This window comes from Erpetoichthys calabaricus, chromosome 7 (assembly GCF_900747795.2).
Source record: "Erpetoichthys calabaricus chromosome 7, fErpCal1.3, whole genome shotgun sequence".
NCBI classification, from domain to species: domain Eukaryota; kingdom Metazoa; phylum Chordata; class Cladistia; order Polypteriformes; family Polypteridae; genus Erpetoichthys; species Erpetoichthys calabaricus.
The window spans coordinates 47,669,398-47,695,104 of NC_041400.2; the positions used below are offsets into that span (position 1 = coordinate 47,669,398).

The following is a 25,707-nucleotide window of genomic DNA, read 5'->3' on the forward strand; positions in this document are numbered from 1 at the left end:
CATTTGAGGACAAATCACTGTATTTGAGAAGCCACCAGCCATTGAAACAGAGTAAGGATCCTAATCTCCCTTGGTTCAGAATATTCTACAGGTATCCACCCATACATTATTCCATCCATTAATCTATTAATTTATCAGAGATCATGTTTTATACCATTCATAAATACTGCATTTTAGTCGGTTACCAAGTTAGTAAGTGTTTCTCATGGCATAAGGTACATAACTGTGATAAGGATCTATGAACAGGTCCACCTCAGTTACTGGTCAGACGCTCTGAGTGCCAATTTTGCAGACAGATCCACAAAGGAAGCAGCAGGCATCATTAAAATAAAAATGAGCCTTAGAAGTACAAGACTTATTTTAAGAATAAGAAAATGAAAGAGCAGTCACAGGGTATTTGCAAAGGTCCAGCAGGCTGAAAGATGACAGAAAAGAGTGGGATGGCTAAAACTCTGCTGTCATTTACACCGAATGTTAGGGGGTGCCTGGACATTTAGGATGGCCTTGCATTTTTTTGTGGTGGGGTTGTCCAAAGTATGGTTTAAGGGATTTTTCCAGAAAATGTCTCATTAGGCTTAGACTCAGGAGGCAAATGACATGATTGAACCCATGATTTCGGGGACAGTGTTTTAGACAGTATGCAAGTGGGATAGCCAACCCACCAGAAAGACAGGGGGAGCAAACTGCTAGACTGAATGGGACAGTAAGTATTTACATTCAACTTCTCAAATTTGCCAGTTTCGTAGGTGTGCGGAACACTACGCTTAATCCATGCAAGTGAAGTGATATGTAGACATATCTGGCTGTAGTCTCCTGCCATTTCACAGATTCTCAAGACTGGTTAAAGGTTGGTTTATACTTCTGCTGGGCACGAGGGTGACACGGCAAAAATGAAATCAGACAAAGAGGCACCACACCATGTTTAGTTGGAATGTGCTGGGTTTTCAACATGCGCCGATCACCTAAGGCAGAGATGCGAAAGTGGCATTGTTTATCCAAAATGGTGAATTTAGAAGATAGGGTGGCTATGTGGATACCAGAATGATGAACAAAGGGCTGAATGTGACAAAATAGGTCATCAAAGTGCAAGATAGACATGCAAAAATATATGAAGTGCATCTGTCTGTCATGTGAGAGTAGTAGACTATCAACACACTAGTCGAACAGGCTGCACAATGAATGAATGTATTTCAGTCACTTCGTGCAGTTTATACAGTGCATCCGGAAAGTATTCACAGAGCATCACTTTTTCCACATTTTGTTATGTTACAGCCTTATTCCAAAATGGATTAAATTCATTTTTTTCCTCAGAAATCTACACACAACACCCCATAATGACAATGTGAAAAAAGTTTACTTGAGGTTTTTGCAAATTTATTATAAATAAAAAAACTGAGAAAGCACATGTACATAAGTATTCACAGCTTTTGCTCAATACTTTGTCGATGCGCCTTTAGCAGCAATTACAGCCTCAAGTCTTTTTGAATATGATGCCACAAGCTTGGCACACCTATCCTTGGCCAGTTTCACCCATTCCTCTTTGCAGCACCTCTCAAGCTCCATCAGGTTGGATGGGAAGCGTCGTTGCACAGCCATTTTAAGATCTCTCCAGAGATGTTCAATCGGATTCAAGTCTGGGCTCTGGCTGGGCCACTCAAGGACATTCACAGAGTTGTCCTGAAGCCACTCCTTCGATATCTTGGCTGTGTGCTTAAGGTCGTTGTCCTGCTGAAAGATGAACCGTCGCCCCAGTCTGAGGTCAAGAGCGCTCAAAGCAGGTTTTCATCCAGGATGTCTCTGTACATTGCTGCAGTCATCTTTCCCTTTATCCTGACTAGTCTCCCAGTCCCTGCTGCTATGAAACATCCCCACAGCATGATGCTGCCACCACCATGCTTCACTGTAGGGATGGTATTGGCCTGGTGATGAGCGGTGCCTGGATTCCTCCAAACGTGATGCCTGACATTCACACCAAAGAGTTCAATCTTTGTCTTATCAGACCAGAGAATTTTCTTTCTCATGTTCTGAGCGTCCTTCAGGTGCCTTTTGGCAAACTCCAGGCGGGCTGCCATGTGCCTTTTACTAAGGAGTGGCTTCAGTCTGGCCACTCTACCATACAGGCCTGATTGGTGGATTGCTGCAGAGACGGTTGGTCCTTCTGGAAGGCTCTCTTCTCTCCACAGAGGACCTCTGGAGCTCTGACAGAGTGACCATCGGGTTCTTGGTCACCTCCCTGACTAAGGCCCTTCTCCCCCGATCGCTCAGTTTAGATGGCCAGCCAGCTCTAGGAAGAGTCCTGGTGGTTTCAAACTTCTTCCACTTACGGATGATGGAGGCCACTGTGCTCATTGGGACCTTCAAAGCAGCAGAATTTTTTCTGTAACCTTCCCCAGATTTTTGCCTCGAGACAATCCTGTCTCGGAGGTCTACAGACAGTTCCTTTGACTTCATGCTTTGTTTGTGCTCTGACATGAACTGTCAACTGTAGGACCTTATATAGACAGGTGTGTGCCTTTCCAAATCATGTCCAATTAACTGAATTTACCACAGGTGGACTCCAATTAAGCTGCAGAAACATCTCAAGGATGATCAGGGGAAACAGGATGCACCTGAGCTCAATTTTGAGCTTCATGGCAAAGGCTGTGAATACTTATGTTCATGTGCTTTCTCAATTTTTTTTATTTTTAATAAATTTGCAAAAATCTCAAGTAAACTTTTTTCATGTTGTCATTATGGGGTGTTGTGTGTAGAATTCTGAGGAAAAAAATGAATTTAATCCATTTTGGAATAAGGCTGTAACATAACAAAATGTGGAAAAAGTGATGTGCTGTGAATACTTTCCGGATGCACTGTATAAACAAACCCTCAGTCTCTCTCTACCATTCGTTGTTTGAGAATTGTCTGCCTTGTTTCTTGTTCGTTCACTACTTGTGTTGTGTTCACCATTGCTTCTTGAGCCTCCTCCAACACATCAATGTCTACAATCTGAATCTGATTCTCCTGACGTAGATGATCCTTCAGATAACTTGTCAGAAGATTCAAGTTAGCCTGATATCTCACAGCTTACCTACAGTACCACATAATGTGTCACCTTTTCGTGAAAGTTAATAGAGCTTGTGTGAGAAACAGAGAGCAAGCATGAGCAATCTATAAGTGTTGAAAGAGAGAAAATGTTATGTTGTTGCTGATGTGTGTACTATTTAGTTAGGCCTACGTTGTTTGCTTCTGTACTGAACATAAACATTTTTTTTCTTGTCATTATCCCATGAACAATTATTTACATAATATTTACATTGTATTATGTATTATAAGTAATCTAGAGATGATTAAAAGTATACAAAAGGATGTATGTAGGTTATATGAAAATATTACACCATTTTGATAAGGGGCTTATTCAGTAGGGTTTGCTCATCATTAGTCCAGAGCAGAGAAGGATGCAGACGAATCTTTTCAAAGGCATTGATTAAATCGATTTAGCAGAATTCTTTCAATGAAATATTGAATCACTTGCTCAAAGTCAGTGGAAGTTATTTAGAGGTGAATTTGTTGTTTGACCCTACATGATTTAATTTTTGTACTTTTTCCCCTACATGTTTATTTTACATTTTGTTGGACCATTTTGGGTTTGGATTAATGGACAATTTGGCGTGAACATTGGCTTCTATTTTCAGTTTGTATTTAACATTGTTAAAACTTTTTTGCAATATTTCTGATGCCAGTTTGGTTTTTCACAGGGCACCGTGATTTCATGACGTTTTGTTGATCTATAGTCAACCAACTGAATATTCAAAGTGCGTAATTTCACTTTTGGAACAGGATAAAAGGCCGCCACTATAATGTTTAGTTTCTTTCCAAGGCTGCAGACATACTACATACTTTGTGTATCTTTATTCTTCTGTTTTTGAACTTTATGGGCTTGTTTATTTAACTTTGATTTCTGTTTAGCATATTGGGATTCAGTGTCTTTCTTAACTACTTTCTGGTCTTGACCTCTGTCTATCAACTTATCTCCTGATCCCTTACCCTTGTCACTGCAATTTTTCATAATAACAGTACATCATTGAAGACATAAACCAGGGAAGCACTATTTTAAGTGGTAATGGAACAAACTACCAAGATTGCATGGTCAAAATGATGACGTTGGCAACTTCTAATAAGCATATGAATGAAATCATGGGACAATTTAATTATCAGCTAACCAAACAAGCTTAATGGACTGAGTGATTCCATCTCGTTTGTCAGACCTCTTATGTTTCCAGTGTTACTTGTTTATCTACCAAGAAGCAAACATTGCAAAAAGTAAAATTAATTACAAATACCATGTCATGCAGCACCTCTCTGTAATGGACACCATCTCAAGGGGCCTCATGTATAATGCCATGCATAGAATTCACAGTAAAACGTGGCCTATGGGCAAAAGTGGAATTGGAATTGCACAAAAAAACCCAGATGCATAAAACTGTGCATACTCCAAGTTCCATGCAATTCCCCTTTATTAAATCCCAATGAACATTAAATTTAATGCACGTGCATGTGCCTGCAGCCCCACCCCGACACCATTCAGAATTTATCATATGTGAATATGCAATCAATATAAACAGGCCCTTCCGTTTAGTATTTTGTTAAAAGACAATAGCAAAAGCACGTGGAAAAAAGAAGAATTTCATTGAATATGATGTGGAGGCAAGAAAAAACATACTATTTGTTGGCTTAAGCAGTGGTATGAGTAACAAAAGGAAGTTATGGAGTGATACAGTGTGGCGAGGAGAATCAAAAGTTCAAATTCAGAAAGTTGCACAGTGCCCAAAATAAAAAACAAGCGGTCAGATATCAAAGTCGTTGTGAAAAGCGAGTCTGTTTATTCTGTTTCAGAATATTACAAAAGCTGACCCCCATGCCGATGACTCAACTTCAGGTGGTGATGGTGCTGCTGTGTCCAGCACTTCTTTGGGCGTTGGCTGCACACACTCCTCTGCCTTGGAAACCTCTGGGTGGCCATCTGGCTAAGGGATGCTGTTGTGGAGTCACAAAATGCAATAGTGGATGCTGTAAGAGATGTGGCCAATCAACTAAGGAATATAAGGTTATACTATGTGATATTGACCACAAATTAAATGAATTGGTTAAAAAATAAATGCTGCATCTGATTACTTGTTTTTACATTCTGCTAATTACATTCAAACAAAGATGTAACGCTATCCGATTTGACTGTTCATTTAGTGGGTCGGGTTCATCATACCACATCCCTTCAGGTACAGGCAAGCCACGATTGTGTGCCACGTTATGCACCACACTACATGCTTGCACAGTGCGACACACTTTCTGTGGACTATAAAGCAGCACATTAATAGAGTGGAATTGCTTTCTATTTACATAAGTAGTGAGAAGTCAAGCAAAATGACACCTTTTTTTGGCTAACTAAAAAGATTACGATATGTAATCTTGCTTGAAGAAGGGGCCTGAGTTGCCTCGAAAGCTTGCATATTGTAATCTTTTTAGTTAGCCAATAAAAGGTGTCATTTTGCTTGACTTCTCACTACATTCATATTAACTAACACCCTAGTACTACAGATATGTATGTAAATGTAAAGTATTACTCATAGTAAAAGCGTTTGATGTGAATGCACTTTCAGAGGTTTGAAACTTGAAAGTACACATTATGAGAAGAAGAAGTGGACTCTTCATTGTTCACATCCAAATAGTGTAAAGAAGAAATTAGCAGGAAAAAAAATCGGGAGTGGTCTCCCCTAGACTTTCTCACATATTCAGATATGGAGATGGATATTTGAGGTGTAAACCGCAAAACAATGATTATATTTTTATGTTATGTATATTAAAGAACCATCAACAACAAATCAAATCATATTAATAATATATTGAACAATTATTATAAAAGTAAAGTTAATAAATCGGACTCTGCAGCTGCATGAATAAAAGGTAAAGTACCACTTACGGTTAGTGGAAATAGCCCAAAAGTTGACAGAAATCTATGTTTTCTACTGTAACAGTGGAGGTATTGCTCCACCTCTTGAACCCTCAGGTACCACTCCAGACACCAGGTGAAAGTACAAGACTTCTTTATTTTCTTGTAAAATAGTGCACCAAGCACCCTCCTTTCCACACTACTCATAAATCACAATAAACTACTCACAAAACACCTTCCTCCTCACCCAGACACTTCGTCACCCTACCTCCCAGCTCAGCTCAGTGTCTGGGCTTTCCCACAGTCCTTTTATACACCCTGACCCGGAGGTGTTCCTGTCCAACAGTCCACAGTTCCTTATTCCTTCCGGGTCAGGGTAAACAGTCCTTTTCTTCAACCCGGGAGCACGTCATTTCTTCCTGTCACGTGACCATGACGTACTCCCGGGTTATAGGGCACATAAGAGCCCATGAGCCCCCCTACAGCGACGCCTGGTGGCCCCCAAGGTATCCAGCAGGGCTGCGTATAAAAACTACATAGTCCATGAGGCCCTGCTGGAACTCGGGGCACGTCTGCTGTCCGGAGAGCTCCTCCTGGCGGCCTGGGGGTGAGGGCCAGAGTAAGAAGCCAGCAATCCACCACACTACCTAATACTTGTATGCAAAATTTGGTTGAACTAAGTGAAAGCGTTCTGAGGTTATCGTGTTTACATACACACACACACTCACAGATACACAGACATAATTCCAAAAATGGTATTTTCGGACTCAGGGAGGTCTAAAACATCAAGATTCATCAAAATCTTGACATTGAATTTTTGGAGGATTCCAATACTTTCCCTATACCTCGCATACGAGAAAGTCAGGGAGGTCTAAAACGTCGAGGTTCATCAAAATCTCAGTATCAGATTTTTGGACAATTACAATACTTTCCCTATACTTCTTATACGAGAAAGTAAAAACAGCAGCTGAGACAACTAGAAATGATAATGTGACAGAGTCATTAGTGTTTTATTTTACTGTATGTATATAGCCAGCCAGTAACAGAGGAGAAGAAAAGATAGAGTCCAGGAAACCAAATCTTGGAAAAGTTCTTAGTACTTCAAGATTTAAAAGATTTTCCTAACTCATAGGAGATCAAGCTTAAGCATTATTCTGAAGTACTGTGATCAGTTTGGTCTCCATATTACAAAAAAAACAAAAAAAAAACATAGCACGGCTAGAGGAAATCAAGAGAGAAAAGCATCAAAGCTGATTCTGGGATTGCAGTGTTTGAGCTTTGAATAAAGATGGAAGATGCTGAACCCTTTACAAATGGAAATTAAGGGGTGACATTATTGAAATCTTTAAAATTATGAGCAGGAATTGTTTTGTGGGTCCCAGCTATTGTTTTAAAATATCACTTCAACAAGAATACAAGGACACAGTCACCTGTTACAGAAACATGTTAAGGGTAAATTACACACAAATGTTAAACACTTTTTCTTTATACTGATCCAAAGAGTCACTGAGTAAATGACCAAGTAGACAGTAGGATCTAAATTCTGCTTAATGTTATTTTGGAGAAATGAGGCAAATGAATGAGCTGAATGGTCTGTTTTTTTTAAAGCTGTTCTAATGTTCTGACACGGTAAAGTGACATGCTCAAAGACACGTACTACAGTAGTGAGTCTGAGATATGGGCTGAACCCGCTACCTTGTGGTGTAAACGTAAGGGCTTTAGACTCAAGTACATTGCATGCCTCAGTGTTATCTTCCTGTGGCTCCCTGACTCATCAAATGTGTCAGGCTTGTGTCTTCAAATGAAACAATATTCGTCAGAGGATGACATCTTTGGCAGCTATCCCTAACTGAAGAAACTGTTGCCAGATGTTCACCATATCTGGTGCCCCTTTGCACTCATATTCATCCAGTTATTTCATGTCAGCTAATTTTTGTCTGTCCCTCCTTCTTCAGCCTCTCATTCTTTAGTGACTGAGATTCTCACACTTGAAAATTGGACCACCATTTTTCAAGGCAACGCATTAACATTCCCAAATATAACTATTTATAGAGGCAATGGAGGTATGGTGTTAGATCAACATTGTTAAAATGCTGCTAATTAGACAATTCTATTTAAATATATTTTGTATTTATTGCATGAAAGATAAAGAAACATCCTACTCTAAATTATCTACAATATAACATAAAGGCAGGGCAGGATAAAATGTTTTTTTCCTGCCACCCTCAGTTTTTTTTTTTTTTGAAATGGCAGTATTCTGTACACATTCAAGGCAGGTGCCAACCCTGAATGTGATGCCAATATATTTCAGGGTACACTTAGAGTTGGCAAGTAGCTTGGCAGAATGTCTTTAAACTGTGACAGAGAACCTGTGTGACAATTAGGAGAAGAAGACAACTTCACATAGAAGGAGGTTGGATAAAAATCAAACCAACAACCTATTTTAATATGTTACTGTCATCTTACAGGGTGTCACAGGGTGTTGGAGGTGTTATTTCTCAGTTTTTGAAAGTGCTGTAAACACTAAATGAACAGGAACTATCAAGCAACCCTAGGCTGAATGAACTGTGCCTAAAAGCACCTCTCTTTATATTTCATGCCTCATTGCCGTAGTGCTGTTGCTTCAGTACTGCAGATGGTTAATTGTAAAATGGAACTGGCTGACCCTTCCTTGCACTGTGCAAGATGTACTGTACAAATGGACTTTGACTGCCAGAAGTACATCAGCTCTTGCCAGGCTAGGGATCAGCCCAGCAAAGTACACTCAAGTCCTAGCAAACAAACTGACACTGGGCCAGTGTAGGCCATTTGTGGGCAGCCAAAAATGTGCATTTGGGATTTGCACATCAAGGCAATTTGGCCCCAAAAAACACAAAAAGCCCAAAAAGCCCAGTGTGAGGAAACAGATTGTGAGTCCACATTTGGTCATGAACCTCATAAAATCCATACCTTACTAGTCCATTCATCCATTTCCACACTCGTTTATCCAGGGCAGGGGCACTGGGAGCCTATCCCAGCAAAAAATGTGTATGGGCAGGAACTAGCCCTGGACAGGACACCAGCCCATCACAGGATAAACACACTTCCACACAGTATAGACTCAACATAGCACCACCAGCCCACCTAAATTGTATGATTTTGGACTGTGGGAGGAAACCAGGCCACCCCGAGGAAACCAACATGGACACGGAGAAAACATGTGTAAGCTCCATACATGGAAGACCTAGAACATGAACCCTGGTCTCCTTACTGAGAGAGAACGGCACTACCACTGCACCATCCCTTACTGATGCTGGTCTTGATCCTTGGTAAAATGATGTGTTAATGACGTAAGGATTCATAGGTCTTATACTAAATATGTAACATGAAGAGAAATGTGTCTCAGTTAAGCGCCTTAGACCACTCCAAAGTGACATTTTGTTAGTCAGTCACACCACAGAGATAAATAAAAACTTGTTAAGTGTTACGAAGACCCAAAGAAGTGTTTGTGAAGGTCTTGTTACAAAAGAGTAAATGAGTAATAGATGTATTTTTGCAGTACCTAATATAATGTTACCAGAAAAGGAATACAAAATATAATTTACTATTTATTCTTACTAAACACAAAGTGTATTTGCATTTATTGGTACAGGTTCTGCTTTTTTTGTGATGTTACAACCCTGATCATGAAAAAATTAGAACATTAGAACACTCTAGACGAGAACAGGACATTCAGCCCAACAAAGCTCGCCAGTCCTATTAACTTATTTCTTCCAAAAAAACATCAAGTCACGTTTTGAAAGTCCCCAACGTCTTACTGTCTACCACACTACTTGGTAGCTTATTCCAAGTGTCTATCGTTCTTTGTGTAAAGAAAAACTTCATAATGTTTGTGTAAAATTTACCCTTAACAAGTTTCCAACTGTGTCTCTGTGTTCTTGATGAACTCATTTTAATGTCACCGTCTCGATCCACTGGACTAATTCCCTTCATAATTTTAAACACTTCAATCATGTCACCTCTTAATCTTCTTTTGCTTAACCTGTATAGGCTCAGCTCTTTTAATCTTTCTTCATAATTCAATCCCTGTAGCCCTGGAAACCGTCTAATTGCTCTTCTCTGGACCATTTCTAGTGCTGCTATGTCCTTTTTGTAGCCTGGAGACCAAAACTGCACACAGTACTCAAGATGAGGCCTCACCAGTGCATTATAAAGGATGAGCATAACCTCCATGGACTTGGACTCCACACACCGTGCTATATAACCTAATATTCTGTTAGCCTTCTTAATGGCTTCTGAACACTGTCTGGAAGTTGATAGCTTAGAGTCCACTATGACTCCTAAATCCTTCCCATAAGGTGTACTCTCGGTTTTCCGACTGCCCATTGTGTATTCAAACCTAACATTTTTGCTTCCATCCATCCATTTTCCAACCCGTGGAATCTGAACACAGGGTCACGGGGGTCTGCTGGAGCCAATCCCAGCCAACATAGGGCACAAGGCAGGAACCAATCCCGGGCAGGGTGTCAACCCACCGCAGGACACACACAAACACACCCACACACCAAGCACACACTAGGGCCAAGTTAGAATCGCCAATCCACCTAACCAGCATGTGAGTGCCCGGAGGAACCCACGCAGACACGGGGAGAACATGCAAACTCCACACAGGGAGGACCCGGGAAGCGAACCCGGGTCTCCTAACTGCAAGGCAGCAGCACTACCACTGCATCACCGTGCCACCCCACATTTTTACTTCCTATGTGTAATACTTTACATTTACTGACATTAAATTTCATCTGCCACAAATCTGCCCAAGCCTGTATGCTATCCAAGTCCTTCTGTAATGATATAACGGATTCCAAATTATCTGCTAATCCACTTATCTTGGTATCATCTGCAAACTTAACCAGCGTGTTACTTATGTTCCTATCTAAATCATTTATATATATTAAAAATAGCAGCGGCCCTAGCACTGACCCCTGTGGAACACCACTCTTAACATCGGCCAGTTCTGATGAGGTTCCTCGCACCATCACCCTCTGCTTCCTGTGTCTGAGCCAATTCTGCACCCATATTACCAATAATATATACAATTTTAGCCAATATAAATACAGTACTTTTTGAAGTCATTCAAATTGTTATTTGTATTTCTATAATCAAAATATAAAACCCATCAAAAATGCAAATTCACCACAATACTTACTCTGTGACATTACAAAGTGGGAAACTAATGAGGTACAAACCATCACTGGGCCAATAAGGGACTTACTGAAAATGTACTGCCACCATTTTAGGCCACTAGGGGAACGTTGCTAAGAAGCCCCTTTTAAGGTCAGTGTGGTACTTAATTGGGTTTTTCCAATTAAGGGGGCCGCCGTATGCATGTTTGCTGAAGTAAAGTTTAGCATTTTGTCTTCACACTGTGCCCTTACACTGAAGTAATGTGATGGACCACAAGAAAAATAGAAAGTGTTTGCACTCTATGTGCTACCTGTGGTTACAAGTTTATGAGCCTGTCTAATTTTTGCCTTTTTGGCAGCTTTAAGGAAATTTTTATTCGTTATATTAATGCTCAAAAGTAGCATTCAGAAAGAAAGAAAGAAAGAAAGAAAGAAAGTTCCCTTCAAAATCCTTTTACTTTCTAGGTGTCCTCATCTCACAATTTTCTCCATTTAATAATTTTCAAATAGCTCCTTCCAGAGTTTCTTAGATAACATTTACAAAGTTTGCACTGAGCAAGTCTAGCAGCAGTACATGTGAAGCACCTCTTCAAGTCTGATTATACTGTACTTAAAAAGGTGTTCATTATAAATAATACTAGTAAAATATCTATAAGGAAATGAGTTGTTAAAAAACAAATATTATAAATGTATTTTAAATTTGAATAATATTGGTGATGTGGATGTGGACATTGTCATGAGTGGCTAGCTACAGTATATGGTCATGGTGCAGCAACATCTTTGGATGTCTAAGTGGCACACTTATTCTTTCAACACTTCATTCTTTCAACATTTTTAAAAGGACCATCTTCTGCTTTTTCTAGTGTATTGTTTGTTCATCTTAACTGACTCATTGCTCTCATTACCTGAGCTATAGACTTTTGCGATAATGAACCAGGATATCTATTCTGTTTGATTGCCCCTAGCCTTCAAGTGGTCCTGCGGTGGGTTGGCACCCTGCCCGGGATTGGTTCCTGCCTTGTGCCCTGTGTTGGCTGGGATTGGCTCCGGCAGACCCCCGTGACCCTGTGTTCGGATTCAGCGGGTTGGAAAATGGATGGATGGATAGCCTTCAAGTGTAATTCACCTGAGATCAGTATTATAGCTTTGAAATTTTCCTATTAAAATCTTTATGATAAAACATTTATTTTTGCCATTCAGCGGCACATTCCATCACTGAATTAATATGTCAGTTTAATATTATAATTAATTACCACCCAGATAGGCAGCAACTCCTTGAAATCCTGAACTTTATAAGTGGGTTAGAAAATGAATGGCTGAATTACTGCGAAAATCTAAATTTCTCTGTTGGCTCTCTTAAATGTTTATTCTGTCCCAATGGTCACGCTGCAGTCACCTCCTGTGGATGTCCATGCAATGTCTTTATTCATTGTTTCTCTTAACATCTCCCTTACAGATCTAGATATTAATGGCAACTTTTTCTATTTTATCCACTGTTTATTTAAAGTTACATGAAATTGTTTATTTTTTTCAACCCAATAAAAATTAAATCACAATAAAAAAAAGAATGAATGTATTATAACATGTTTAAGTGTCTGTGTGAATGCAATTAATCTAGCCATTTTCTGAACCCAATTAATACGTCTGCATGGAATCGAAGCCTGTCTACAAACTACTTTTATGTGCAATATTTACATTTTTAAAAATCTGTATTTTTTCCATTTATATATTTATTTTAAAGTGAGATTAAATACACTACAAGCCTCATTAATTTATTATTTTTACATTAGAAATGTTTTCATCCATTTCCAAACCCAGACTGTACAGTTATCCGAGGGGGAGTCAAGCTAAAGTTGAAAATGGGATTTATTAGAAAATAGAACAAACCTTAACAAAACTGATAATGTCATTTCTCAATGTAGTCTCCAACCTTCTCAATGCACTTTCGCCACCTGCCTGGAAGTGCCTGGATTCCAGCAGAATGAAAGGTTTTGCCCTCGCAACCACTCGTGCACCCGAGTTATTGTTGAACACTACATGCAGAGGGGTACTATAGACACTAGTGCAAGTTACTGTAACTTGCTGGAGGCCAATGTGAAACCTGCTATGCAATCCAAGCTGCGGGGACTGCTGTCTCAGGGAGTCCTTTTGCTGCAAGACACTGCCTGCCCAAACACTGCTAAGAACACCAAGGCTTGCCTGGAGAAACTGAAGTTTGACGTACTGTCACATCCTCCTAATTCGACAGATTTGCACCATGCAATTTCCACCTTTTTGGACTGTTAAAAAACATCTTGGTAATCCTCAATTCAAGACAGATGACAATGTGAAGAAAGCGGTGCACGAGTGGCCACAAGGACAAGACAAAACCTTTAATTCTGCTGGAATCCAGGCACTTCCAGGCAGGTGGTGCAAGTGCAATGAGAAGGGTGGAGACTACATTGAGAAATGACATTATCAGTTTTGTTAAGGTTTGTTCTATTTTCTAATAAATCTCATTTTCTAACTTTAGCTTGACTCCTCCTCATAGATTGGAATTTAGCCAGTCTCTCCATTAACCATTTTTATAATATATCTAGTGACATCATACCATCCATCTCTACAAAGCCGGTAAAGAGTCTGGGGAAAGTATTTGATACCAGCCTCAAAGACTCTATTTCCATCAAAAAGACTACTAAGAATTTGGAAGAGTGGCTTATGAAGAGCAACAAATCATGTCTACCAGGAAGATTTAGGATCTGGGTCTACCAACATTCTATCCTACCCAGGATCCTTTGCCACTGCTGGTATATGAGGTTTCTTTAACAACAGTCCAGTTCATGGAGAACAGGATTTGCAGCTACCTGCAGAGGTGGCTTGGTCTACCATGCAGTCTTAAAAGAGCGGCACTTTATGGCAGCAGTAATACCTTGAAGCTGCCTTTTAGTGATCTGAAAGAGGAGTTTATGGTGTTGTGCACAAGACAGGCACTCCTATAAAGATACTCGAAGGACCCCAAAGTCACCACAGCAGGTATTGAAGTGAGAACAGTGAGGAAGTGGATGGCAGCTGAGGCATTACAGGTGGCAGAAAATCAGCTGAGGCAAATTGACCTGGTGGGGAATGTGGCCATAGGCCAAGCTGGTCTTGGCTACTTCCACAAGACTCAAGTTCACATGAAGATAGAGGAAGCAGGATAGATGGTCTGAAACATCAGGGAGCAAGGACAAGGAGGGAATCAGTAGAGCAGAGAAAGGAAATGTGGAACATCATACTGCAAGTATACTACTGCCGTATCTGCTTTCTAATTCAGGCTGTGTATGATGGCCTACCGAACCTGCAAACCTCCACATCTGGAGCAAAAGCAAGTCACCATCTTGTGCTGTTTGCTCGAGAAGAGGATCTCTCAAGCATATTCTCAGCAGCTCAGCAGCTGCCCAAAAGCACTTGCAGAAGAACATTATCGTTGGTGCCATGACCAAGTGTTGAGAGCAGTTACAGAGACAGTTGCTGCTGCCATAATCACCAGCAAACATTACCAACCTAAGCAGTCCATCACCTTCTGCAGTGGGCCTCCTCAACTCAGCTGCCGATTGGCAGATAAGGATAGACCTAGACAAGCAACTAAGGTTTCCAGAGCATATTGCTGCAACATCACTCCACCCAGATATGGTCATTTTATGATAGAACTCACTATTACCAGTAAGGGAAACATGGACAAAGCACAGGAGAGAAAATGTGTGAAGTACCATGAGCTAGGAGAACAATGCCAGAGGCAGGGTTGGAAGACTAGTTGTGAGCCAATAGGAGTGGGATGTCAAGGCTTTGCAGGCTGCTCTCTCTGCCAAGTCATGGCCAATCTTCGAATGGGGGTGGGAGTGGAAAAGAGGAGAGCCATCAAGGCCATTACAGATGCTGCAGAGAGTGAAGAGGCTGAAGAGGGAGGCTCCGTGGTCGGCAGTTGCTGGAATGCAAACTGGGGATTGATTACCCCTTGCCCTGGTCACCTGGGCCAGGGTGTCTGATGTTGAGAAAGACCCAAAACACCTGATGACCCCAGGATACATCACTGAAGATGCATCCCATCACATCCAAGGATGTATCACTCAAGTTAATCATCTTTTTCTACTAAAATTAAAATTTGTGAGATCGTTTAAACTGTTCTAAACATTTAATGAATAAACTGTTGAATTATCAATCCAGCTATTTTCAAGAAGGACTATTCCATTGCTTTACAGTGCTAGCCCTTATAAACTTATCCATTTACTGAACCCACTCAAGTCATTAATAGGGTGCAGTGGTCCAGTATCTTTCTTGGCAAGATGAGGGGCAAGGTAAGAGTAAAGTCTGCATGGGATGCCAGCCCATGTAATTTTTTACCATAAAAACAATTTTTAAAACAATTATTGGTCTTCAAGATGGCAAGTAAGAAGCAAGTCATTAGTGTGATATCTGACAGATTCGTCACTGTTAAGCATCCTACAGATACTTTACTGAGAGTTATACTTTTTTATTTCCATATGTCTTATGTTTCAAAATTGCAATATCAGATAATAATAACAAATTTTGAATTAATTAAATAAGCAATAAGAACAAAAAATATTATAGACACTTTTCTTTTCAAGGGCTATTGGGGCAATTTCAGTTGATAAGTTACAGTATGTCAGATGGACATTATGTTGACTGGATTTATGTGGGTTCTGAGAAGCTTATTAAAGTACATCTTATTTTAAACAGTTGCAGCTTGTTGCAAAAATAGAGTTTTCAATTCCTTTTCTCAATTTTTTAAAAAGCTCAGCTTAGTTGTAATAAATGAACATTTACAAGGAGCCTCTCAGCTGAATTTGGACACTTAAATACAGCTATGCTTGTATCTGCTGCTGCTTAACTGTTGGACACTTTCCAAGGAACTCTCTGGCAAGAAATCTTTTTTTGCATTTTTCAATTAAGGATATATAATCTGTAACTAAAGAACCAGGCCATCTGGTAAATGTCATCTGGGACTGAATGAAGACTGCATGAAGCCACCTAGGTTGTATAATTCTTTATATTGCTTATATTCACTGCTGTTTCTTTTCATCTAAATATATATTTTTTAAGTGAAAGCTTAAATGCCAGTGTCTCTTTGTGTGATTGCTATTATTATAGCCAAGACGCTATTGACCATTCCTTGTCTAGCTGTGGTCTCTTAAAGACACAAGAAAGTGGACGCTCTTGTGAAGTCCTCTGAGTTGAAGTAAAGGTTTGGAAATAAAAAACAGCCCCAGTCAGCAAACGGCTTTCCATTAGAGGTCTCTAGAGTTCAATATGTGGGGTACAGCACGGACAATGAGGCAGGTAAGAGGTTACAGATTAACAGTTACTTAGCTGGTTTTGACATTTCTTCCTATTCCCCATTAAGAAAAGAAGCAAAGAGGTTACTGAGAAAAGCTATATAAATGTAATGAATTATTAATTATTATTATTATTATAATTGGTACCTTTTGTATTAGGTGTATCTGATAACACAACAAAACAAATTTACTCATTCTGTTTTCTCTTTACCCTCAGTATCCCGAAGACAGTTTCTCTTGGTCATGGTCCTTGTCATCGCTGGATTAATATGTAAGTTTTAACTTAAGTCTAACAGTGCTGTATTTCTAAACGTTTCAAATTCATTGTAATCATGTATAAAAAAATGCAGTAGTATAATTAGGTAATATAGCCATACTGAATACCTACTATAAGCTTGCCAACCAGACTTTTTAAAAGAATATAATTATGTTTGTATGTTAAGAGAACAATAATATTTTGCAATTATAGGCATGCTTTCAGGTACTGATGCAATTTCTTGTTAAAATTATCAGGAGTAACTCCAGGCCTCATTTGTGGGTCATTTCTGTGGCTACAGGTTTTGATTCCAACCATTACATTATTTAGAGAGGAAATTCATATCCTTTCTTCTTAAAGCATTTCAATACTAATGTACAACTGTCCACCAAGACCCACAAACCTTCAAAATCATTATAATTAACAAACATTTGAATGCTTTTTACAAAAGAATGGATTTGTTGTCTTAATCTCGGTACTACTTGTTGAGATTTTGTACTCTTTTATCTCAAAAAGCAAGACTAAACTGTAGACACACGTGCACATAGATAGATAGATACTGTAGATAGATTGCTGTGAAAGACATTACAAGATAGATAGATAGATAGATAGATAGATAGATAGATAGATAGATAGATAGATAGATAGATAGATAGATAGATAGATAGATAGATAGATAGATAGATAGATAGATAGATAGATAGATAGTGTGATGGACGACCGGCTATGGACTCCGGTCGCCACCCCCAGGCCGCTAGGAGGAGCCCTCCGGACAGCATATTCGTGCCCTGAGTTCCAGCAGGGCCTCATGGACTTTGTAGTGTTGTGACACAGCCCTGCTGGATACCTTGGGGGCCGCCAGGAGTCGCTGTAGGGGGGCTAGTGGGCTCTTGCATGCCCTATAACCCGGGAGTGCGTGTCAGTCACGTGACTGGAGGAAGCGACGTGCTCCCGGGATGAAGAAGAGGACTGTTTGCCCTGACCCGGAAGGAAATGGACTTGTGGGTTGTGCTTAGAACCACTTCCGGGCCAGGAGCTATAAAAGGACTATGGGTAAGCCCAGACATTTGAGCTGAGCTGGGAGGTAGGAGGGCGAAGTGTCTGGGAGTGGAGGATTGGTTATTGTAAGAGTGTATTGTTTATGAATAGTGTGGTAGGGAGAGTGCTTGGTGCACTGTGTTATAATAAAACGAAGATTTATTATACATTCACCTGGTCTCAAGAGTGGTACCTGAGGGTTCGAGAGGTGGCTCCACGCCATATCTGCTACAATAGATAGATAGATAGATAGATAGATAGATAGATAGATAGATAGATAGATAGATAGATAGATAGATAGATAGATAGATAGATAGATAGATAGATAGATAGATAGATAGATAGATAGATAGATAGATAAGCTAAAACTTTATGACCACCTGCCTAATATGCTTTTGCTCTTTTGTCTGCTGACAAAACAGCTCCCACTTGCCAAAGCATGAAGTCTTCAAGACCTCTGTAGATATCCTGTGGCATCTGGTACTAGGACATTTAGCAGAAGGTCCTGAAACTCTTGTAAATTGTGAAGTGGAGCAAGTACAACTTGGACTTGTTCTAACACATTCTACAGATGCTCAATTGATCTACCTTGAACTCTTCATCATGGTTCTCAAACCATTCCAAAGTAATTTGTGCAGTATGGCAGGGTATAATATTCTGCTGAAAGATGCTGTTTCTGAAAATTTTAGTTTATTTCCTTAATTTATTATTTCTTCAATCACAGACAACATCGGGTTTAGTAATTTATAACAGTAGAACACTTTTAGAAATTGGAAACCGGTTCTCTACTTTTATTGTGGACACTTTTAAGCCCGATCCATCGTGGCCGGTTGAGATACTCTGCAACCCAGATGACAACAATAGACGTGACGCTGACCCACGGCAACAAACAAAGAAACAGCGTGGGAAATACGGCAGACTGAGACAACAAGCACATCACCCACCACTGCCTAGCATCCTGCTGGGCTAATGTTCAGTCACTGGAGAACAAGCCGGATGACCTGAGAGCAAGAGTTACTTTCCAACAAGACATGAGGGATTGTAACATTTTCTGCTTTTTGGAGATATAGCTGCCCCCCACCCCCACAGTGCCAGACCAAGCCGTAACACCGTCGGACTTGTTCTCTGTGTTTCGCATGGACAGAATGGCAGAGTATAGCAAAGCTAAAGGTGGGGGAGTCTGCTTCATGACTAATAACAAGTGGTGCGATACCAGGAGCGCTTCCATTCTCTCTGGCTACTGCTTGCCTCATCTGGAGTATTTAAAAGTCAAATGTCGTCCTCACTATCTGCCTCACGAGTTTACCTCAGTCATTGCCATGGTGGCCTACATCCCACCCCACGCGGACACAGGCACGTCTTTTTCTGAACTTCATGATGTTCTGTGTTTGACTCAAAACAAACACCCAGACACAGCATTCATCGTGGCAGGGGACTTTAATAAGGCAAACCTCAGACAAGTAATGCTCAACTTTCACCAACATGTCACGTGCCCAACTAGGGGAGCTAGAATTCTGGATCACTGCTACACCCCGTACAAGCAGGGCTACAAAGCTGTTTCACATCCAGCATTTGGGAAGTCTGACCATAACGCCATTTTCCTCATGCCGGAATATAAACAAAGTTTCATTCATGAAGCTCCGGTCACGAGGGAGGTGAAGCACTGGTCTGCTCAATCAGAAGCCACGCTGCAAGATGCGCTCGATGATGTAGACTGGGACATGTTCCGAGCATGTACAGATGACATCAATGAGTTTGCAGAATCAGTAGTTAGCTTTGTTAGTATGCTTGCTGATGAAGTTGTCCCCATGGTGAGAGTTAAATCTTTTCGCAACCAGAAACCGTGGGTTGACAGATCGATCCGCATGGCAGTAAATGCTCGGACCACTGCTTATAATGCTGGACTCACTACTGGCGATATGAGCGCCTATAAAGCGGCTTCATACACGTTTGACGTGCAGTGAAAGACGCCAAACACCGGCATCAGGAACGAGTAGAGCTGCACTTCCAACAGGGTGACAAATGACTGGCATGGACTGCATATCATCACGAACTACAAAGGAAAATCTTATGCAACGGTAAGTGCAGACTCTGCATTTGCTAACAAACTCAACGCGTTTTACGCCCGTTTTGAGGCTGGTTACACAACTAGTGCTAACTGCTGCCTGACTATGGAGAACGGTGACATCATCAGCGACAAATGAGTCATCAGTATTGCAGAGCACGATGTGCGTGTAGCATTGAAGCGAGTAAACATTAGGAAGGCGACGGGTCCAGGCAGCATCTCTGGATGCCTGCTGCGTTGCTGCGTTGACCAACTAGCTGGAGTACTCACCACCATCTTTAACGAGTTTCTAGTGCAGTCCGCGGTTCCTATGTGCTTCAAAAGATCTACAATCGTTCCTGTTCAAAACAACAATAAACCCTCGTGCCTGAATGACTACCGAACTGTTGCACTGACATCAGTAGTCATGAAGGTGTTTGAGAGGCTACTGAAAGACATCATCTCATCCTCCATCCCAAGCACCATTGACCCACTCCAGTTCGCCTACCATCCTATCACATCGACAGAGAATGCCATTTCCCACGTACTGCACACCACCCTTGGCCATGTGGACAAGAAACAGGGGAACTATGTGAGATTGCTGTTCATTGACTATAGTTCAGCATTCAATACAATAATACCCTGTAGACTGTTTACAAAACTGAGGGACTTAGGACTCAACAACCGCTTGTGTGTGTGGGTGCTGGACTTCCTCACAGGCAGAACACAGGCAGTGAGAGTTGGTAACTGTGCTTCCAACAGCATCACCATCAACACAGGAGCTCCACAAGGGTGTGTTCTTAGCCCCCTGCTGTACTCCCTCTACACCCATGACTGCATGGCCACGTATTTCTCCAACACTATTGTGAAGTTTGCAGATGACACGGTGGTACTGGACTTCATCGCGAACAATGATGAGACAGCCTACATGGATGAAGTTGTGAAACTGACATTATGGTGTCAGGAAAACTGCCTCCAGCTCACCGTCAGCAAAACCAAGGAGCTGGTGGTGGACTTCAGCAGGAAACAGAGCCTCATCATTAACGGGACTCCAGTGGAGAGGGTGAACATACCTGGGGGATCACATCTCTGAGGACCTGACATGGTCTGAACACATCCAAGTTCAGACCAAAAGGCAAAGCGGAGACTCTACCATCTCAAACAGCTTAGGAAGTTTGGGGTATCTTCAGGGATTCTAAAGAGTTTCTACTCTGGCGCTGTGGAAAGTATCCTGACAAGAACATTACATCCTGGTTTAGAAACTGCTGTGTTCAGGACCGTAAAGCCCTACAGAGACTGATCCGTGCAGCAGAACGCCGCTGCAGGTCAGCTCTACCATCTCTGCAGGACATTTACACCAGAAGATGCAGGACCAGAGCTCTCAGGATTATCAAAGACTCATCACATCCCAGCAATAGCTTGTTTCATCTGTTAAAATCAGGCAAAAGGTTTTGTAGCATCCGGGCCAGGACAGAGAGACTCAGCCATAAGACTGTTAAATCAGAACATGCCATCTCATCCATGACCCTCCACATACTTAGACAGGACTGTAATTGTACCATGCCGCCTACCCATACCTTGTTTTGAGAATTGGTCTGTCCTTTAACACTATGCACCTATGCATCTATCTAACATTGGTTTTGCACAATAATCACTGCACTATTGCACTTTAACACTTAATTCTACTATATTTTGCTTAAATTTACTATATTTACTTATGTCCTATTATATTGTTATCTTTCAATCTAGGACTTTTTGTTAATCAAGCTGATATTCTTCTAACTTTGCACAGTTTTTGATAAGCGGATCAGGATGCATTTCACTGTGTGTTGTCCTGTATAACTATGCATGTGACAAATAAAGAATCTTGAATCTAGCTACAATGATTTGGCCCTTATCAAAAATCACTGAGGTATTGACACCTGACCATATCTTCTGTATGTAACATGTCGACCATGAGCACCTACTGTCTATCTTCCTGATCATAACATTCACAGTTGTTATAAGAAAGTCAATGCCATTTGCTTCATATGGGAGTAGTCACATTGTTTTGGCTCATCAGTTTAGACAGACAGACAGACAGACAGACAGACAGACAGACAGACAGACAGACAGACAGACAGACAGACAGACAGACAGACAGACAGATAGATAGATAGATAGATAGATAGATAGATAGATAGATAGATAGATAGATAGATAGATAGATAGATAGATAGATAGATAGATAGATAGATATTATTATAACTGTCTCCTCTCTCCTCAGAGGCTACAACGAGCCCTGTATGCTAAATCAAACACATGTATTTTCCAATCTGCTTATTAAATTCAGGATCTCTTAGAGTTAATTCCTGTCCTGGCAGCACAGAACAAAAGTAGAAAAAGAGCCAGCCTTGGATGGGATACCAGATCATTTCAGGGCACACTCACATTCTCATCTAAAAGAGCAAGCTTAGATATAGGACGCACTCTGAACCCCATGGAGGTAGTAGCAAAGTAGAGAATTAAAACAAAACTGAATGCCATTATGAACAATACAGCACATCCTCAATTGGACACACTAACAACTGAGTGCTTTCAGCCAAACAAATTATTCAGCAGAAGTGTGTCAAGAAATGCTCTGGGGTTCTTTTATACCAACAACAATACATCTACATAATGCCTCACTGGGACAGTCAAGTCACGGCTTTCCTTTCTTTTGAATTTTCTTACTTATTAGTCATTCCATTGTATCTTAAGACCAAGGTGTGTGTGTATATATATTTATTTACTTACTTCTCTATCTATTTATGTATGTATTTATTTAAAGAGCTTCTATAAAATGCCAAATTTCCACCTGGAGACAAATGAAGTTCTATCTATCTATCTATCTATCTATCTATCTATCTATCTATCTATCTATCTATCTATCTATCTATCTATCTATCTATCTATCTATCTATCTATCTATCTATCTATCTATCTATCTATCTATCTATCTATCTATCTTCGTGAGAACTATGCAAAATCAGGGCATCCGATAATAAAAATATATCCTTTAAACAATTTAAAGTTTGGACATTTGCTTAATGCAAATGGCCATATTACATATCATGTCTGCCATGATGTCACAGGTTACATGGCATGTGTGGACATACTGTAAGTGCACGTTGGGAAATTCCTGAATTATTGTCATGAACGTTTTCAGTATTACTGTTTAATCAGTGTTGCTTGTGACATCATCCTGTCTCCTTTGTATTGTCAATTTCATCATAAGCACCACCATTTTCCATGCTGTTCTCATTGTGCAGCCATGGTGTTGTTAGGAACAACATCCAATGTGGCGTGTCAGGGTCATATCATGCCAATATTATAAAAGATGGTATCCACACACAGACACGTGTCTAAGCTTTGGAATCACCTCCTTAAAACAAATAATTTTTTAGTGTAATAAGGGAAAGAATGACAAATTAGAACTTTTTAGTTTTCTTTTATAGACTTTGTATTTTGATTGAATTTTAGTGCTTAGTTTATTTGTGGTTTCCTTCATGTTTTGACCATATGTCAGGCTACTCTATTTGTTTGACCAAAGAAAGCCAGGCATTTACTGGTCCATGCAGCTTCAAATCAACCAATCAGAGAAAAAGGTGTTGCTCATATGAAAACAAACATTGACACAATTACATCACCAAAATATCTCTAAAAAAAATAAAACAAAAGTTGATAAAAATTATACAGGCATCAAAAAAAAGGATGAAACGCTGAAACTGAACTAATAACATGCTCCTGACAACCCAGTCTATTCTCAAAGTGCGGTATAATTACTGAATTTTATATATGTACACCCTGTGAAATCTCATGTCAACCATTTTAACCCATCGCATGACTTTATTATGTGGTGGATGCTTGGAGCAGTAAAAATTGTGACACCAATAGCACTAAATGAAACATGAACTTAATAAATAAAAATAGTGCCGATAAACAGACCAATGTGCTGTCCGCCAAATGGATCAATAGAACCTGACTCTTGAGTTCACTGTCTGTATGGAGTCAGAGTGTCTTCTATCCATGTCTGCTTTACTTTCTCTTAGTTCTCCTTTTTGTTTTGTTCTTTATTTTGCCTTATAGAATTTCTTGTATTAGGAATTTGTTAGTTTCCACATACCCCTTGGGGTCATAGCGCAGTGTCAGCCATTGTAGAGCACCCCTGGAGCAACTGCAGGTTAAGGGCCTTCCTCAAGGGCCCAGCAGAGTAGGATCTCTTTTGGCAGTAATGGGGATTTGAACCGGCAACCTTCCAGATACCACTGCAGATCCTTAGCCTCAGAGCCACCCCCCCACACATACTATAGACATGAGTGTTAAATAAATTGATGTGACTGAATGGGCATGATGTAAGTGCTAGTGGGTGTGTGCATGAGTGTACCGTACAATGAACTACTACACAGGCCATGGTTTGTTCCTTCTTTATACCAGATGCTGGCAGGATAGTCTTCAGCCCCTCTCAATCTTGTAATGGAAAATCAATCTCATAAATAAAAAATAGAAGAATTGAAATATTGAATTATGACAATTACTGCTCTTTAAGGTATTAAATCATTACGTTCCTGAATAATGAAATTTCCATGTCCATATTCCTCCATTGTAACAGGACATTCTGGTGTAAATGCATCCAATAATTACATAAAGCAATTGAAGCTTAAAAAGATCATGGACTTCCTTGCTATTGCCATGGCTCCCTAAGAGCCTAACAGCTTTAACAGATACTAGCACTTTGGAATGATACTTTCAAATGTAAAATGAATGATTTTCTCTGCTCTAACATTTCTGATATGCTGTTTTCAGATTTTCTCAAACCTATTCAGTTAAGCTCAATTCCTGAAGGCTCCTTGGTGAAGCATGCCATGAAAGAAAAGAAGAAGGACTTTCCTCTGAATAAGACTTCTTGGGGGGCTCCTGTTGTATGGGGGGATAGCCCAGAATCCAAAAATGTAAGGCAGAAGTTCATAAACAGGTCACCCACCGTCGGCTTAGCAGTATTTGCAATTGGCACCTACTCCCAGTATCTTCAGCGGTTTCTGGCGTCGGCTGAAGAGTATTTTCTTGCAGAACATTTGGTAACATATTATATTCTGACTGATAATTTGAGAGGGATTCCATCAATAACTTTGGGAGGAGGCCGTGAAATCAAGCCATTCTATATTGCTGAAAGGCCAGACTGGGTTCATTTGTCCAAAATGAGGATGTCTTTACTGAGCAGCATTATTAAGGAGCTTCTAAAAGATGAAGTGGATTATCTGTTTTGCATGGATGTCGACCAAGTGTTTATCAACCCAGTTGGCTCTGAAATCCTTGGGAACCTTGTAGCCACCCTCCATCCTGAATACTACAATAAACCAATTGACTTGTACCCCTATGAACTAAATATGGATTCTAAAGCATACGTCTCAATATCAGAAGGCGACTATTATTATTATACATCAGAACTATATGGAGGTAAATGTCATGAGGTCTACCAGCTAACTTTGGTGTGTTCTCAATACATCCTTCAGGATATGGAGATTAACTATCACGCACTTCTCTTTGAAGAGAGCTACCTCAACAAATATCTGATCCAGAGAAAGCCTACAAGAATCTTGTCCCCAGAGTACAACTGGCTGAAGTCAAATAAAGACTCCAAGGAGATACAAGTGAAGAGGATCTTGTCCCTTCAGAGATAATGCAGCATTCACCTGAATAAACTTTTAGCTGTATCTGCCACATTTATATAGTTTATTTATTTGCATTTTCAGTCATTTGCAAACCGGATGATTTTACAATGGGGTTTATTTGCTTTGTTCAGAAAACACAGCAGTGTTAAACTAAGGTCTCGGACACCTCCACCATGCTCAAATTTTACATTTCATCCAAATCTTTAGGGAGAAACTGGTTAATGTGCTTCATTAAACTTCTTTGCTTAATCATGCTCCTTATTGTCCTTCTTTAGTACACTG

General features: G+C 40.3%; 1 protein-coding gene across 1 annotated transcript in view; it reads left to right on the plus strand.

Moving 5' to 3' along the window:
- LOC114654311 (globoside alpha-1,3-N-acetylgalactosaminyltransferase 1-like) overlaps positions 1 to 25,674 on the plus strand; it is a 72,193-nt gene extending 46,519 nt beyond the window's left edge. Inside the window, exons 2-3 of the mRNA XM_028804775.2 lie at positions 16,615 to 16,668; positions 24,560 to 25,674. Of these exons, the coding sequence (XP_028660608.1) occupies positions 16,615 to 16,668; positions 24,560 to 25,434 (929 nt within the window). The 3' untranslated portion in view covers positions 25,435 to 25,674. The remainder of the gene's footprint in view (positions 1 to 16,614; positions 16,669 to 24,559) is intronic.
- The last annotated feature ends 33 nt before the right edge of the window (positions 25,675 to 25,707 follow it).